The 12,630-nt window shown below is 41.1% G+C and overlaps 1 protein-coding gene across 11 annotated transcripts in view; it reads left to right on the top strand.

The window, feature by feature from the left end:
- Positions 1-12,630, top strand: part of KDM4C (lysine demethylase 4C) — a 411,074-nt gene that overhangs the window by 27,373 nt on the left and 371,071 nt on the right. For 9 of the 11 annotated variants that reach the window (XM_086415154.1, XM_086415157.1, XM_086415156.1 and 6 more), the window contains one exon: positions 4,460-4,620. In XM_086415154.1, coding sequence (XP_086271280.1) covers positions 4,477-4,620 — 144 coding nt within the window. In that variant the 5' untranslated portion in view covers positions 4,460-4,476. Of the gene's footprint in view, positions 1-4,422; positions 4,621-12,630 lie in introns of all 11 variants that reach the window. The other 2 variants (XM_086415158.1, XM_086415162.1) reach the window with 1 other exon arrangement.

The following is a 12,630-nucleotide window of genomic DNA, read 5'->3' as shown; positions in this document are numbered from 1 at the left end:
TCTATAGAGATGTAGCATTTAAAAAAAAAATGACTATTGCATCACCTTCAGCAGAAAATCATAGAGATGTTTTTGTAAAATATAAGTCATTCTCCAACTAGGAAGCATTATTGCAAGAGCATTTTAAATCTTTTCTGCTTGGCTCAGAGAAATAAAGGTAAAAGAGAAGAGGGGCTGGAAACATATGATCAATAATATCATGATTTGATTAATAACATTGATTAATAACATGATTTAGTTCTAGCAACATTAATAAGTTTAATAATTATAAAGATGGATTAGAAAAAACTCAAGGAACAGAATATTTATAAACTAACTTTTAAGATTAATGAATGTATGTAGGCAATCCCAAAATCAAATGAAAATGGTTATACATGTCCAAAAATGATCAATATCACTAGTAATCAAAGAAATGAAACTTAGCACCAGACTTTTTTAACTGTCGTATTAGTAAAAATTTGGGTGGTGAGATTAACGTTAAATCTTAAAATACTTTAATGTTTTTAAGTTTGTCACATTGTATATTAACTCTATAGATTGAAAAGGTCTAAATGTAAGCTGACTGGGTCTTTTGTATATGTATGTGATTTAGAGGTAGAACTAGTTTTGTGTAATCAGGAGTAGTGACATTAGAAGGAAGCAAAGTTTATGTCACAGTCCAGTTAGCAAACTAGGTCAAGGAGGAGGTTTAATTCTGATTGTTACAAACTTGCTGCACATCTTAACAGTCTCATTGCTTCAGTTTCTTGTCAGAGTCGTTCTGTCAAGAATCCTGACTCCTCTGTTTCTTACGTCACAAGTTTTGTTCGGAATAGGTCTGCAATCTGACCACTCCTCACTGCCCAGCCCTGGTCCAAGTTTGCCTGGGTTCGTGTAAATTGTCTCCATGCTTCCAACCTTGTCCTTTTTTGATACGACAGCCAGACTCACCTCTCTGCTTAACATCCTCCAGAGCAGTTATCTTAGAAAGCAGTGTTCTCTTCTTGGTGGGAAATGCATGTTAGAGTATCCAGAACATGAGGTACGAGAAGGGGAAGAAGCTAAAGATTACTTCTCATCTCACTCATAGTAAACACCAAACTCCTTTTCTCCCCTCTCACGCTTGCCCCCACCGCCTCTCTTACCATCTTCTTCTTTCCTTACCACACTTCTTCTTCTTCTTCTAAAAAAAAATATTTATTTATTTGGCTGCATAGGAGTCTTAATTGTGACATGCAGTTTCCTGACCAGAGATTGAACCCTGGTCCCCCTCCACTGGGAGTGTGGAGTCTTAGCCATTGGACCACCAGGGGAGTCTCACCACACTACTTCTTGCTGTTCTTTAAAGAGCCCAAGAGGCTTCTTACACTTGCCTCAGCCTTAAATGCTCTTCTTCCAGATATCTCATGGTTTATTCCCTCCTTCAGGCCTCTGAAAGGCTTCCCTTGCCCACCCCGTGTGAAGCAGCTACCTCTTCTGGTTTATGTCTTCATAGCACTATTACTTACTTATCATCCGTTTCTCCCCTCTACTGCTGCTAGTGTTTTGTTTCATTCCGTCTTGAATGTCTGCCCACCAGCCAGGCACTGCTAAGTGCCTGATTGAATGATCAGTTCAGTGGTGATTCAGTGATCATACCTAGTTGAATGATCAGTTGAATTTCCAGTTTCTTCTTTAGCATTTTCTCAAGCCCTTTGCCTAGAGAAACGGGCAGGGCCACCCTTGTTCTTCATCTGTGGGAAAGTAAGGCTGCCTTCCAAGTGCCAGATGTTTCTACAGAGGTGCTGTAGGGGCTTCTCCTTTCTCACTGCTCAGATTTTTATATTCTATTACTCTTTTTTTTAATTTAATTTAATTTTTATTATTATTATTATTTTTTTTTACTTTACAATATTGTATTGGTTTTGCCATACATCAACATGCATCCGCCATGGTTGTACACGTGTTCCCCATCCTGAACACCCCTCCAACCTCCTTCCCCATACCATCCCTCTGGGTCATCCCAGTGCACCAGCCCTAAGATTCCTGTATCCTGCCAGTTAAATGATTTCTGTTTTCTAAGTAACTTTTCCACATTAGGGACCAATGCTTTCCTTTTTGCCACATTTGGTATCATTTAGTGTCAGCAGCAATGTAAATCCTTTAGTAACATGTTGACATTTATTCCATCATTCAGTTAGCAAATAGTTATTGCAGCAGATGTTACGAGCCAGGCCAGGTACCAGACTAAACGCCAGGGCTTAAAGAGATGGAGAACCTGCCTTCCCCTTGAGGAGCTTGGAGTTCAGTGTGTGGATGCAGGTGCCATTGGGACAGGCAGCTGATGTAAGAGGAATGCAGAGAGGGAGGTCCAGACACACAGGGTGGCTCACCTAGGCCTGCCTCAGAGGGTTGGGAATCTCAGCAGTGAACAGGAGTTTGCCAGGTGAGGAAACAGGTAAACACTGCTCCAACAGGAGGGAATAATTTGGGCAAGGGCATAGAGAGCTGTACTTGTTTAGAGAAGCACCAATCCCTGAGTCTTACTGAAGCATACAGTAAAATATTAGCCTTCCCAAGTGGCTACAGAGCAGGTAAAGAACCCTCCCGCTTACGCAGGAGATGGCAGGTTTGATCCCTGGGTCGAGAATATCCCCTGGAGAAGGGCATGGCAACCCACTCCATATGTGTCTGGAAAAGCCCCTGGGCAGAGGAACCTGGCAGGCTACATGGGACTGCATGTAGCCCATGTAGGCTGCAAAGAGTCAGACGTGACTGAAGTGACTTAGCACGCACGCACTGTATAATGCAGGCTGTGATGGTGGACACGGCCATGATAGTTCTTGCAAGGGCCCTGATCTGGATGCTTCTGAAAGGCTCTATGTATCCTATGTAGAGGTGGGACTTGGATCCTGCAGCCCAGGGATTTGGGCCTGTGCACCTGAAGGGACGGGGCTGGTGAGGCGGCCTGAAAGTGAAGTGAAGTCGCTCAGTTGTGTCCAGCCCTTTGTGACCCCATGGACTTAAGCTTGCCAGGCTCCTCTGTCCATGGGATTCTTCAGGCAAGAATACTGGAAGGGTTGCCATTTCATTTCAGGTGAGGTGGCCTGGAAGGCTTTTAAATTGCATGCCTCCTTCCTGGGGCAGGGGGAATACAGGATATTTTCTGTTTGGTATTAATATATCTCCATGCACATTATTTTCTAGTTTAGAATATAAATTCCTGGAGGGTGACAGGGTTTAATTCTGGAGTAGCTCATTTTGCTCACATACACTTTATGAGATAGAGGCTGATTTAAATCTTCAGTGCATGGAGATAATGTAGCCCTCAACTGTTACAACCTCCTATCTCCTTGCATGCTTCCCCTCTATCTACTGCATCCCTCATTTCCCACCTTCTCTTTTTGTCAGGCAAATTGAATTTATTATTAAAAAAATGAGAAAAGGAAAGTTTTGTTCTGAGAGGATTAGGTGTTTGAGCTGTCAGATGCCAGGTGCTGTAGGTGGGATGTGCGGGACTCCTTCCTGAGGCATGCGTGCCCATGCTCCTCATCACGGCACGTGGTGGGCACATGGTGTTCCCTTGCCCGACACACAGGTGTTCAGTAGATGTTTGTGGAAGGAATCACCCTGTTCTTTGACAGCAGGATTAAGTCTGCGTTTTCACAGCACTACTATTACCTACTTTTCTACTTTGATCTCTTGAATCTTTTCTTCCTGACCTCCAGACTAGCCAACCTCCCCTCTCCATCCCTGCAGACTTCAAATATTTCCACCACCTCAGACGCTCTTTCTCATCTGACAAACTTCTCTGCACCTTCTCATAAGGCTCAATTCTGCGCCTTTCCAGGGAAGTCATTGCTGAGTAACTCAGATGGAGTCAGTTACCTCTTCCTGTGTATAGTTTTTGTATTGAAGTTTGTTCGGCCTCCAGACAGTCAGCTTGGAAGACAACCTTTCTTTACTCTTGTGCTGTATAACCTCCTATACTGTGCCTCCAGCACTTTAGCCTGGTGTCTGGTGGTTTCGCAGATGGGGGCTGGTTTGTAAGTTATTACAGGAAAGCATGTCATGGTGACTAGAAGCACGCCTGAGTAGGCTCTGTGCTGGGGATGTGGAATATTATCCATTTACCGCTCAACCTGCACCAGGCCTTTCCATAGGTACATAGATGAGCGTCTGTTTCAGAGATGGTTCTGGAAACTTGCAAAGTTAGAAAGTTCATTCTTAATAGGAAGGTCTCTGAGGAGGAGACCAATGTAATTAGGTCAGTGATTTCATGCCAGCAGTAGGAGCTTGGGAGGAGGAGTAACTAGAGGCAGTTTTTCTTTTCAGGAGTCCGGGGAGAGATGAGGGAGTCTCGCTAACAGGGTGGTAGAAGGGAATCGTAAGTAACTAAAAGAGTTTTTGCTGGGGAAGCTTACCCACTATTTGGGAGGAATGACCACTGACTTTACCACACAGAAACTCAGCACTGATGCCCGCATCATCTTCTCTGTAGAGACTGCTCCAGCCATCATGGAGGTGGCCGAGGTGGAGAGTCCACTCAACCCCAGCTGTAAGATCATGACCTTCAGACCCACCATGGAGGAATTCCGGGAGTTCAACAGATACCTCGCATACATGGAATCTAAAGGAGCCCATCGAGCGGGTCTTGCAAAGGTGATTATCTTCAGATGTTTTTAAGCCAGAAAATGATCACTTGGCCTTTCAGTTATACTCTAGTCTTCTTGATGTGGGAACTCGTTTTTTCTAAAGGAAGATATTTGCAAAATCTTTGTTCATGTTAATCCATGTGGAGTATTTGATTTCTTCAAAAAATAATTATCTTATTTTTCTTTCAACTATTTATACTAGGTTACATTCTAGGGCTTTAAGAAAATAACCATACTGAACCAAGAGTGATTCCCAGAAACCATAGAGACCCGTGTAAGGGTTTCAGAAATGTGAGCGTATTCATAGATTTCATTAGTTGCTCACAGAGTGCAGGTACTAACCTGAAGCCTGAGTACTGCTCTGCTCCCTCTACCCTTCTCTTCCTCTTTGTCCCTGCTGCTCCCTGCTTTCTCTTCCTCCTTCCCTTCTTCATTCTTTCTGTTTTAAAATATAACAGATTTATTAGACATAATTCACACACCATACAGTTCACATACCATATAATTCACCCATTTAAAGTGTGCAATTCAGTGTTGGTTTTTTTTGGGGGGGGAGCGTATATTCACAGAGTTGTGCATCCACCATCACTACCTAATTCCAGAACATTTTCAGCCCCCCCCGCCCGCCCCGCCCCAATAAACTCTACCCTTCAGCAGCCATTCTCTATTCCCTGCTATCCCCTACCCCCTGCCTCTTGGCAACCGCTAATCTGCTTCCTTTCTCTATGGATTTGCCTATTCTATTTTCTTTTTAGTTATTTGTTCATCACATGTGGAGAATGCATACTCTGTGCCAGGCCCTATGTCAGATGCTGGATGTGTGTGTGTGTGGTGGGGGGAGGTGAGGGGACAGAACAAAATCCCTGCCCTCTGGAAGCTAATATACTAATGATGGCATTTTAGGGGTGAGATGAAAGCAGAGATCTAAAGGATATATAAATGAAAGTCTTTTTAAGATGTGGAGATAGAATATTAAGTCCAGAGTCCTGGAAGCTGACCTGAGCTTCATTACAGCTTGTCCAGTGATAGTAAGGCATGGGGCATTTTATTCTAAGTGCAGTGGGAAGCGTTAATAGGCTTAAAGCAGAGGGCAGGTGGACCCGGTGGCTGCTTGTTTGTTGGCCACTCTGTGTGGCTTGCGGGATCTTAATTCCCTGACCAAGGATGGAACCCAAGATCCTAGCATTTAAAGTGCTGAGTCCCAACCATTGGACTGCCAGGGAATTCCCTGTTTATTTGTTTTGTTTTGTGATATAATTTTGAAAAGATCACAGTGGCTTCTACATGAAGAATGAATTTAAGGGGGAGGAGAGCAGAATCAAGGAGTGCTGTCAGGGGTAGTTGTGACTTGCTCAGGATAACAGGCAGTGAGGGCTAAGGAGCTGAGGATTGCGTTGCACGGTTGTCCTGTAGCTGCAGAGTTAGAACTTTGAAAAAGAGGTTGTCTAGGTTTGACCTTAACCTGAGATTAGTGTATCTTTCTGTGATGGAAATCTATTTCAATTTAAAATTTTCTTTGGAATAGATTTTCTTGGTACTTGCTTAATTTTATTATTGTTCTAAATGTTAAGTTTATAATACGGATTTCTGTGGACATGTCAACATCACATAAATTCCTGAGCTCCAGCAGAGCCTTCCCTACTGTGGCTCATCATGGTTCTCCTTGAAGCCCCATCTCCGTGCTGGGTCCAGGAGCACTGAGAGGAGCTGCAGAACGAACTTCCAGGCTTGCAGGGCTCGGTGTTCAAGTCTTCCTCCTGTATCTGGATGCAGCTGTTTGTAGTGTTGGACTGTTCTGGCGTCTGTGCCTTGCAGTCTGTTATTTTTTTCTGTGTAGTTCAAGTCACTGCTGGATAAGGTTTAAAATTCAGGGATATTAAGCTGAGTGGATTAGGGGTGGGTGAGACAGACAAAAAGAAGATAAAAGTTTATAGTGAATTTCTCAGATATGCTATCCTTAGTTTAATCTGTTCATTAGGTTAGCTTTCAAAGATCCCAATTTTGGAACCTTAACACTTGCAGGTTATCTTTGAGGAGAAGAAAAGCATGTTTAAGTTGAAGAGAAGAGAATGGTATTTCAGAATCATTTGGCACAAAAATTTTTGATCATAAAATGAACCAGCTAGCAAGGTTTGGGCTTTATTTGGGCAGCAGGGAGCTGGGTGGCTGTCCTCTTATCTGGACTCTGAATGCAGCCCTTTGTCCTGTAGCTCTCCCTCTTTGTTCCCTGAAAATGTATACCTTACTGTGTTCCCTTGGGATTAGTGAACGTCCCATGGCCAGGGCACGTTTAGTAACATTAGAAAAGAAATTGGCAGCTACCCCCATGAGGGAGCTGGAGTACAGAGAGGATGTCTATGCCCCTGTGGACATTCTCTGACAGAGCGGAGTTAATGAGAACTACAGTTAATTTTCTGAGTGTTGAACCAGACACCAGCCTGAGTCCAGATGTTCTTTATCAAGTGAGACTCATTGGCAAAGATGGAGATAGTGATTTGATATACAGTAATTTCCTTTTACTTATACTAGGAATACAATGAACGGTTTTTTTAGTCACTTGCCATCTTTTACATCAGGTCACAAAGACTCAGTTTCACCTACTTTTTTCACCTCAGTTTCACCCTTCTTCTGGAAGTTGCAGCAATAGCAAATATATAAAACTGCACCAAATAAAATGAAATTGTATACATTAAAACTGCATTAATGTTGATATTTGTTTTGAGGGCTAGCCCTGGGGAACAGAGCCATCTGTGAAATTCTTTGTTAATGCATCATTTAATGAATTGGTCTTAATTTTTGATTAAGATCAATTTGATTGGTTTGAACAAAGTGGTTGAATAGTGACTTTGGCTTCAGATTACAGTCTGCCTTGGTTGGTAACAGTTTTTAGATTTATACTTATTTAATGTTCCCCCTGCCCCCGCCTCCCCCCCCCCCCCCGAGTGAGAGGTTTGATACCCTAACTTTCTACCTAGAGTTGTTGGTCTAATTGGGAAAGTGAAAAATGACAGTGTCCTTAAATGTGAAACTTGTACGTTTTTGTGGAGAAAGGTTATAAGGAAACATTATTACATGACGAATGGCCAAATTCTTCCACAGCAGTATTATGGACATACTCTGTCCTGGGCCTGAGGTTATCGTCTAGAGTAGAGAGCTTCAAGAGTAGTGTGGAGGTGGCAGATAGCCGTCTGTGTCCATAGGTGCAGAAAGATGGGAGAAGCACTGCCTTCCTCCTCGTGCCCCTTTCTCAGTTGGTCGGTGGTAGTAATGGCAACAGAGTTCAAGATCAGTAATGCAAATACAGATTTCAGTTAGATAATTTTTACTTGTATAGGGCCCAAGCTGGGGCTGGGGAAATATTAATATAAAACATATATTTCTATTTTGATATAATCAGGAAGGTAAACGTCAGGAGAAATGGATTTCCTTCCTTTTGAGCCCTTACAAGTAAAAGTTTAACTTTTGAGTATTTTAAAGTCCTAAGTATTATATATTGTGCTTCCATTTCCTATGTGAGAAAATATGGTGTGTTAAGATTTTAAATTATAGTTGAAAAATAAAATTTTTGTCATAGGCCTGAACTTACTGATTTTTAAAGTTCTGTCTGAACACTTTAAACTTTAATTGGAGTAAATGAATACAAGCTCAGAATAATTATGAAGATAATATTTAGATTTTTGTAAATGTATTGTGTTATTTAACTTTAGAGAAGAAAATTTGCTACACAGTGTTTTTGGGATGAACAACTGCCTGTTTTTTACAACACTGGAAAATATTTAACTCTAAATATAATGTTGGTTTTGATTGTAGATATATTTCCAAGCAGGAGCCCGAATAAATATGTGCTTTATTTTTTTGAATAAACACTTTCATTTCTGATGAAGAAAAAGTTAGTATTTATAAAATTCTTCATTATTATCCTTTGCCCTTTCAGAATATGATCAAGAGAGTGTAAGTATGTTTATCCGTTTGGGACGGTTGTCCGCATTCTTAAAATATTGAGTATGTGTTCTTAGTAGTGTAAAGTGTGATTATCTCTGGTGCCATTTTAAACCAGCATACCTTAGAGAAAAATCAAATGTGTAATATTACCTTATTGCTGATGAAAATTAAATTAAGCTTAGAGTTTAAAGATTCCCCAATCTCTTTTTTGAGTTAATATTCATTTATTGGCAGAAAGTGAAGAGGAACTAAAGGGTCTCTTGATGAAGATGAAAGAGGAGAGTGAAAAAGCTGGCTTAAAACTCAACATTCAGAAAACTAAGGTCATGGCACACAGTCTTATCCCTTCATGGTACATGGATGGGGAAAATGTGGAAACAGTGTCAGATTTCATTTTCTTGGGCTCCAAAATCAATGTGTGCGGTGACTGCAGCCACAAAATTAAAAGACACTTGCTTTTTGGATGAATAGCTATGACAAACCTAGACAGTGTATTAAAAAGCAGAGACACACACACAAAAATAAATAAAAAAAAAATAAAAAGCAGAGACATCACTTTGCAGACAAAGGTCCATGTATTCAAAGCTGTGGTTTTTCCAGTAGTCAAGTATGGATGTGAGAGTTGGACCATAAAGAAGGCTGAACGCTGAAGAATTGATGCTTTTAAACCGTGGTGCTGTAGAAGACTCCTGAGAGTCCCTTGGACTGCAAGGACATCCAACCAGTCCATCCTAAAGGAACTCAGTCTTGAATATTCACTGGAAGGAATGATGGTGAAACTGAAACTCCGATACTTTGGCCACTTGATGTGAAGAGCTGACTCATTGGAAAAGACCCTGATGCTGGGAAAAATTGAGGGCAAGAGGAGAAGGGCAACAGAGCTTGAGATTGTTGGATGGCATCACTGACTCAATGGTTGTGGGTTTGAGCAAACTCAGGGAGGTAGTGTTGGACAGAGAAGCCTAGCATGCTGCGCTTCATGGGATCGCAAAGAGTCGGACCTGACTTCGTGACTGAACAATAACAACAAGCCATTTATCGATTGTGTAACATTGGCCAAGTCACACATTCCCTGACTCCAGGTTTTCTTATCTGATGAAGCCTAACTCAGAACCTTTCACAAAAGTCAGTTGCAGGTGCAGTGTAGATACAAATGTGAAAGACAAAATCTTAAAGCTCTTAGAACACAAAATAGAATGTATGCATTCTCTCAACTAGGGAATTATATTTTTTTAAACAGAAGATCAAGGCAAAAATGAAGAAATTGGATTATATTAAAATGTATGACTCTTTGTGATCCCATGGACTATACAGACCATGGAATTCTGCAGGCCAGAATATTGGAGTGGGTAGCCTTTCCCTTCTCTAGGGGAATCTTCCCAATCCAGGGATCGAATCCAGGTCTCCTGCATTGCAGGTGGATTCTTTACCAGCTGAGCCACAAGGGAAGCCCAAGAATACTGGAGTGGGTAGCCTCTCCCTTCTCCAATGGATCTTCCTGACCCAGGAATTGACCCAGGATCTCTTGCATTGCGGGTGGATTCTTTACCAACTGAGCTATCAGGCAAGCCCATATTAAAATGAAGAACTTATATTTATCAAAAGATACAGTTAAGGAGAACTAAACTAAAGAAGAGCCTCTTGATGAAGGTGAAAGAGGAGAGTGAAAAAGTTGTCTTAAAACTAAACATTCAGAAAACTAAGATCATGGCATCTGGCCCCATCACTTCATGGCAAATAGATGGGGAACCAGTGGAAACAGTGACAGACTTTATTTTCTTGGGCTCCAAAATCACTGCACATGGTGACTGCAGCCATGAAATTAAAAGACACTTGCTCCTTGGAAGAAAAGTTATGACCAACCTAGACAGCATATTAAAAAGCAGAGACATTACTTTGTCAACAAAGGTCCATCTAGTCAAGGCTATGGTTTTTCCAGTAGTCATGTATGGATGTGAGAGTTGGACTATAAAGAAAGCTGAGTGCCGAAGAATTGATGCTTTTGAACTGTGGTGTTGGAGAAGACTCTTGAGAGTCCCTCGGACTGCAAGGAGATCCAACCAGTCCATCCTAAAGGAAATCATTCCTGAATATTCATTGGAAGGACTGATGGTGAAACTGAAACTCCAATACTTTGGCCACCTGATATGAAGAACCAACTCACTGGAAAAGACCCTGATGCTGGGAAAGATTGAAGGCAGGAGGAAAAGGAGATGACAGAGGATGAGATGGTTGGATGGCATCACCAACTCAATGGACATGAGTGTGAGTAAGCTCCGGGAGTTGGTGATGGACAGAGAGGCCTGGTGTGCTGCAGTCCATGGAGTTGCAGAGTCAGACACAACTGAGCGAATGAACTGAATGGAACAGTTAAGGAGGTTGAAGGGCAAGTTTCAGGGTAAGAAAAGATATCTGATATATGTACACACACACGTATATATATAGGTACTTGCAAATGTACACACTCAAGAATAACCAGACTCTATGCAGAATTCTATACATTAATAAAAAAAAAGGGCTGACAATGCAATAGTAAAATGGGCAAGAGGCTTAAATAAATACTTTTTTGAAAAAGGATATCTATAGGGTCAATGAATATATGAAGAGATTTCTTTAGTTACCAGAAGATGCTAATCAAATACCTACTTGAGTACCATTACACGTTTACCAGATCAGCACTACAAAGTGATAATGAAGATGTGGAGCAATAGGGACTTTTCACACATTGCTGGTGGGACTGTGAAATGGTACAATCACTTTGGCAGAAGTTTGGTAATAATGATTAAATTTGATCTGTGCATATCCTGTGTCACAGCAATTTCACTGTTAGGATCTCTGCATGGGTGTGTATTTTAGAGAACTGTGTGCTCACATGCTGCAGAAGGTGCATGCATCTATATTAATAGCAGTATTGTTTGCAGTTGCCGATAATTAGAAAAAAACAAGTGATCACGAAATAGTTATTTCTTAACATAAATATTCATACAAAGGCATACTAAGTAGGAATGAAAACCAACAAACTCCAGCAACCTAGGTTATCGTGTTTGAATCTCACAAAAATATCGAGTAAAATAGAAAAGATAAGGAGTGTGTGTGTGTGTACACACACACACACACATTTGTATATGTATGCTTACATTTTTATACATTTAAAAATCTTGTTAGGGTTGCATACACAGACATAAAACTATAAAACCCAACAAGGAAATGAATACCTAAGTGCCATGATAGTGAACACTTTGTGAGCAAGAGGGGGATGTGTGTAGAAAAGGGTACCAGGATCTCTGGGGGTACAAGCAGTATCCTATTTCTCACATGTGACAGTGGATACTCTGGTGTTTGTTTTATAATAACTCACAGAGATACATATTTATGATTGTGCATTTTCTATACGTGTGCTATCTGTATTTTGCAATTGAATTTTTAAAAGAACTTTGTCTTAAAAAATTAAGACAACTTCTAAAGGTAGATAAAAGCTATAAACCATTACTCAATTCAAAACTTTGTTCTTTCTAATTTTTAATCATAGGAATATGTATTTTTGGTCTTATTGTTGATGCTCTTTTCATCGTTAGTAATTAAGTGTTTAAATACTCAGGGAAAATGGTGTGCTGAGCTGCTTCATACAGGCACATGAGAATTGAGAGTGCATGTCTTTTCAACCTCATATTCAGTGATGTCACATTGCTGAGCTCAAATTTGCCGTGGCAGGAGTAGTTACACCAAGGAAATAGGCCAAAGCTATGAATCAGGGTTTCCCCATCTCCCCAGAAAGTTAGTTGTTAAACATTTACTAGCATTCCACTCTCATTTGCTATATTTACTTAGCCGTCTAGTCAAGGCTATGGTTTTTCCTGTGGTCATGTATGGATGTGAGAGTTGGACTGTGAAGAAGGCTGAGCGCCGAAGAATTGATGCTTTTGAACTGTGGTGTTGGAGAAGACTCTTGAGAGTCCCTTGGACTGCAAGGAGACCCAACCAGTCCATTCTGAAGATCAGCCCTGGGATTTCTTTGGAGGGAATAATGCTGAAGCTGAAACTCCAGTCCTTTGGCTACCTCATGCGAAGAGTTGAC

Source organism: Bos grunniens, chromosome 8 (genome assembly GCF_055505025.1).
Source record: "Bos grunniens cultivar Pamir isolate PY7600 chromosome 8, Bosgru_T2T1.0, whole genome shotgun sequence".
Classification (NCBI taxonomy): domain Eukaryota; kingdom Metazoa; phylum Chordata; class Mammalia; order Artiodactyla; family Bovidae; genus Bos; species Bos grunniens.
This window is presented reverse-complemented; position numbering and strand designations above follow the sequence as displayed.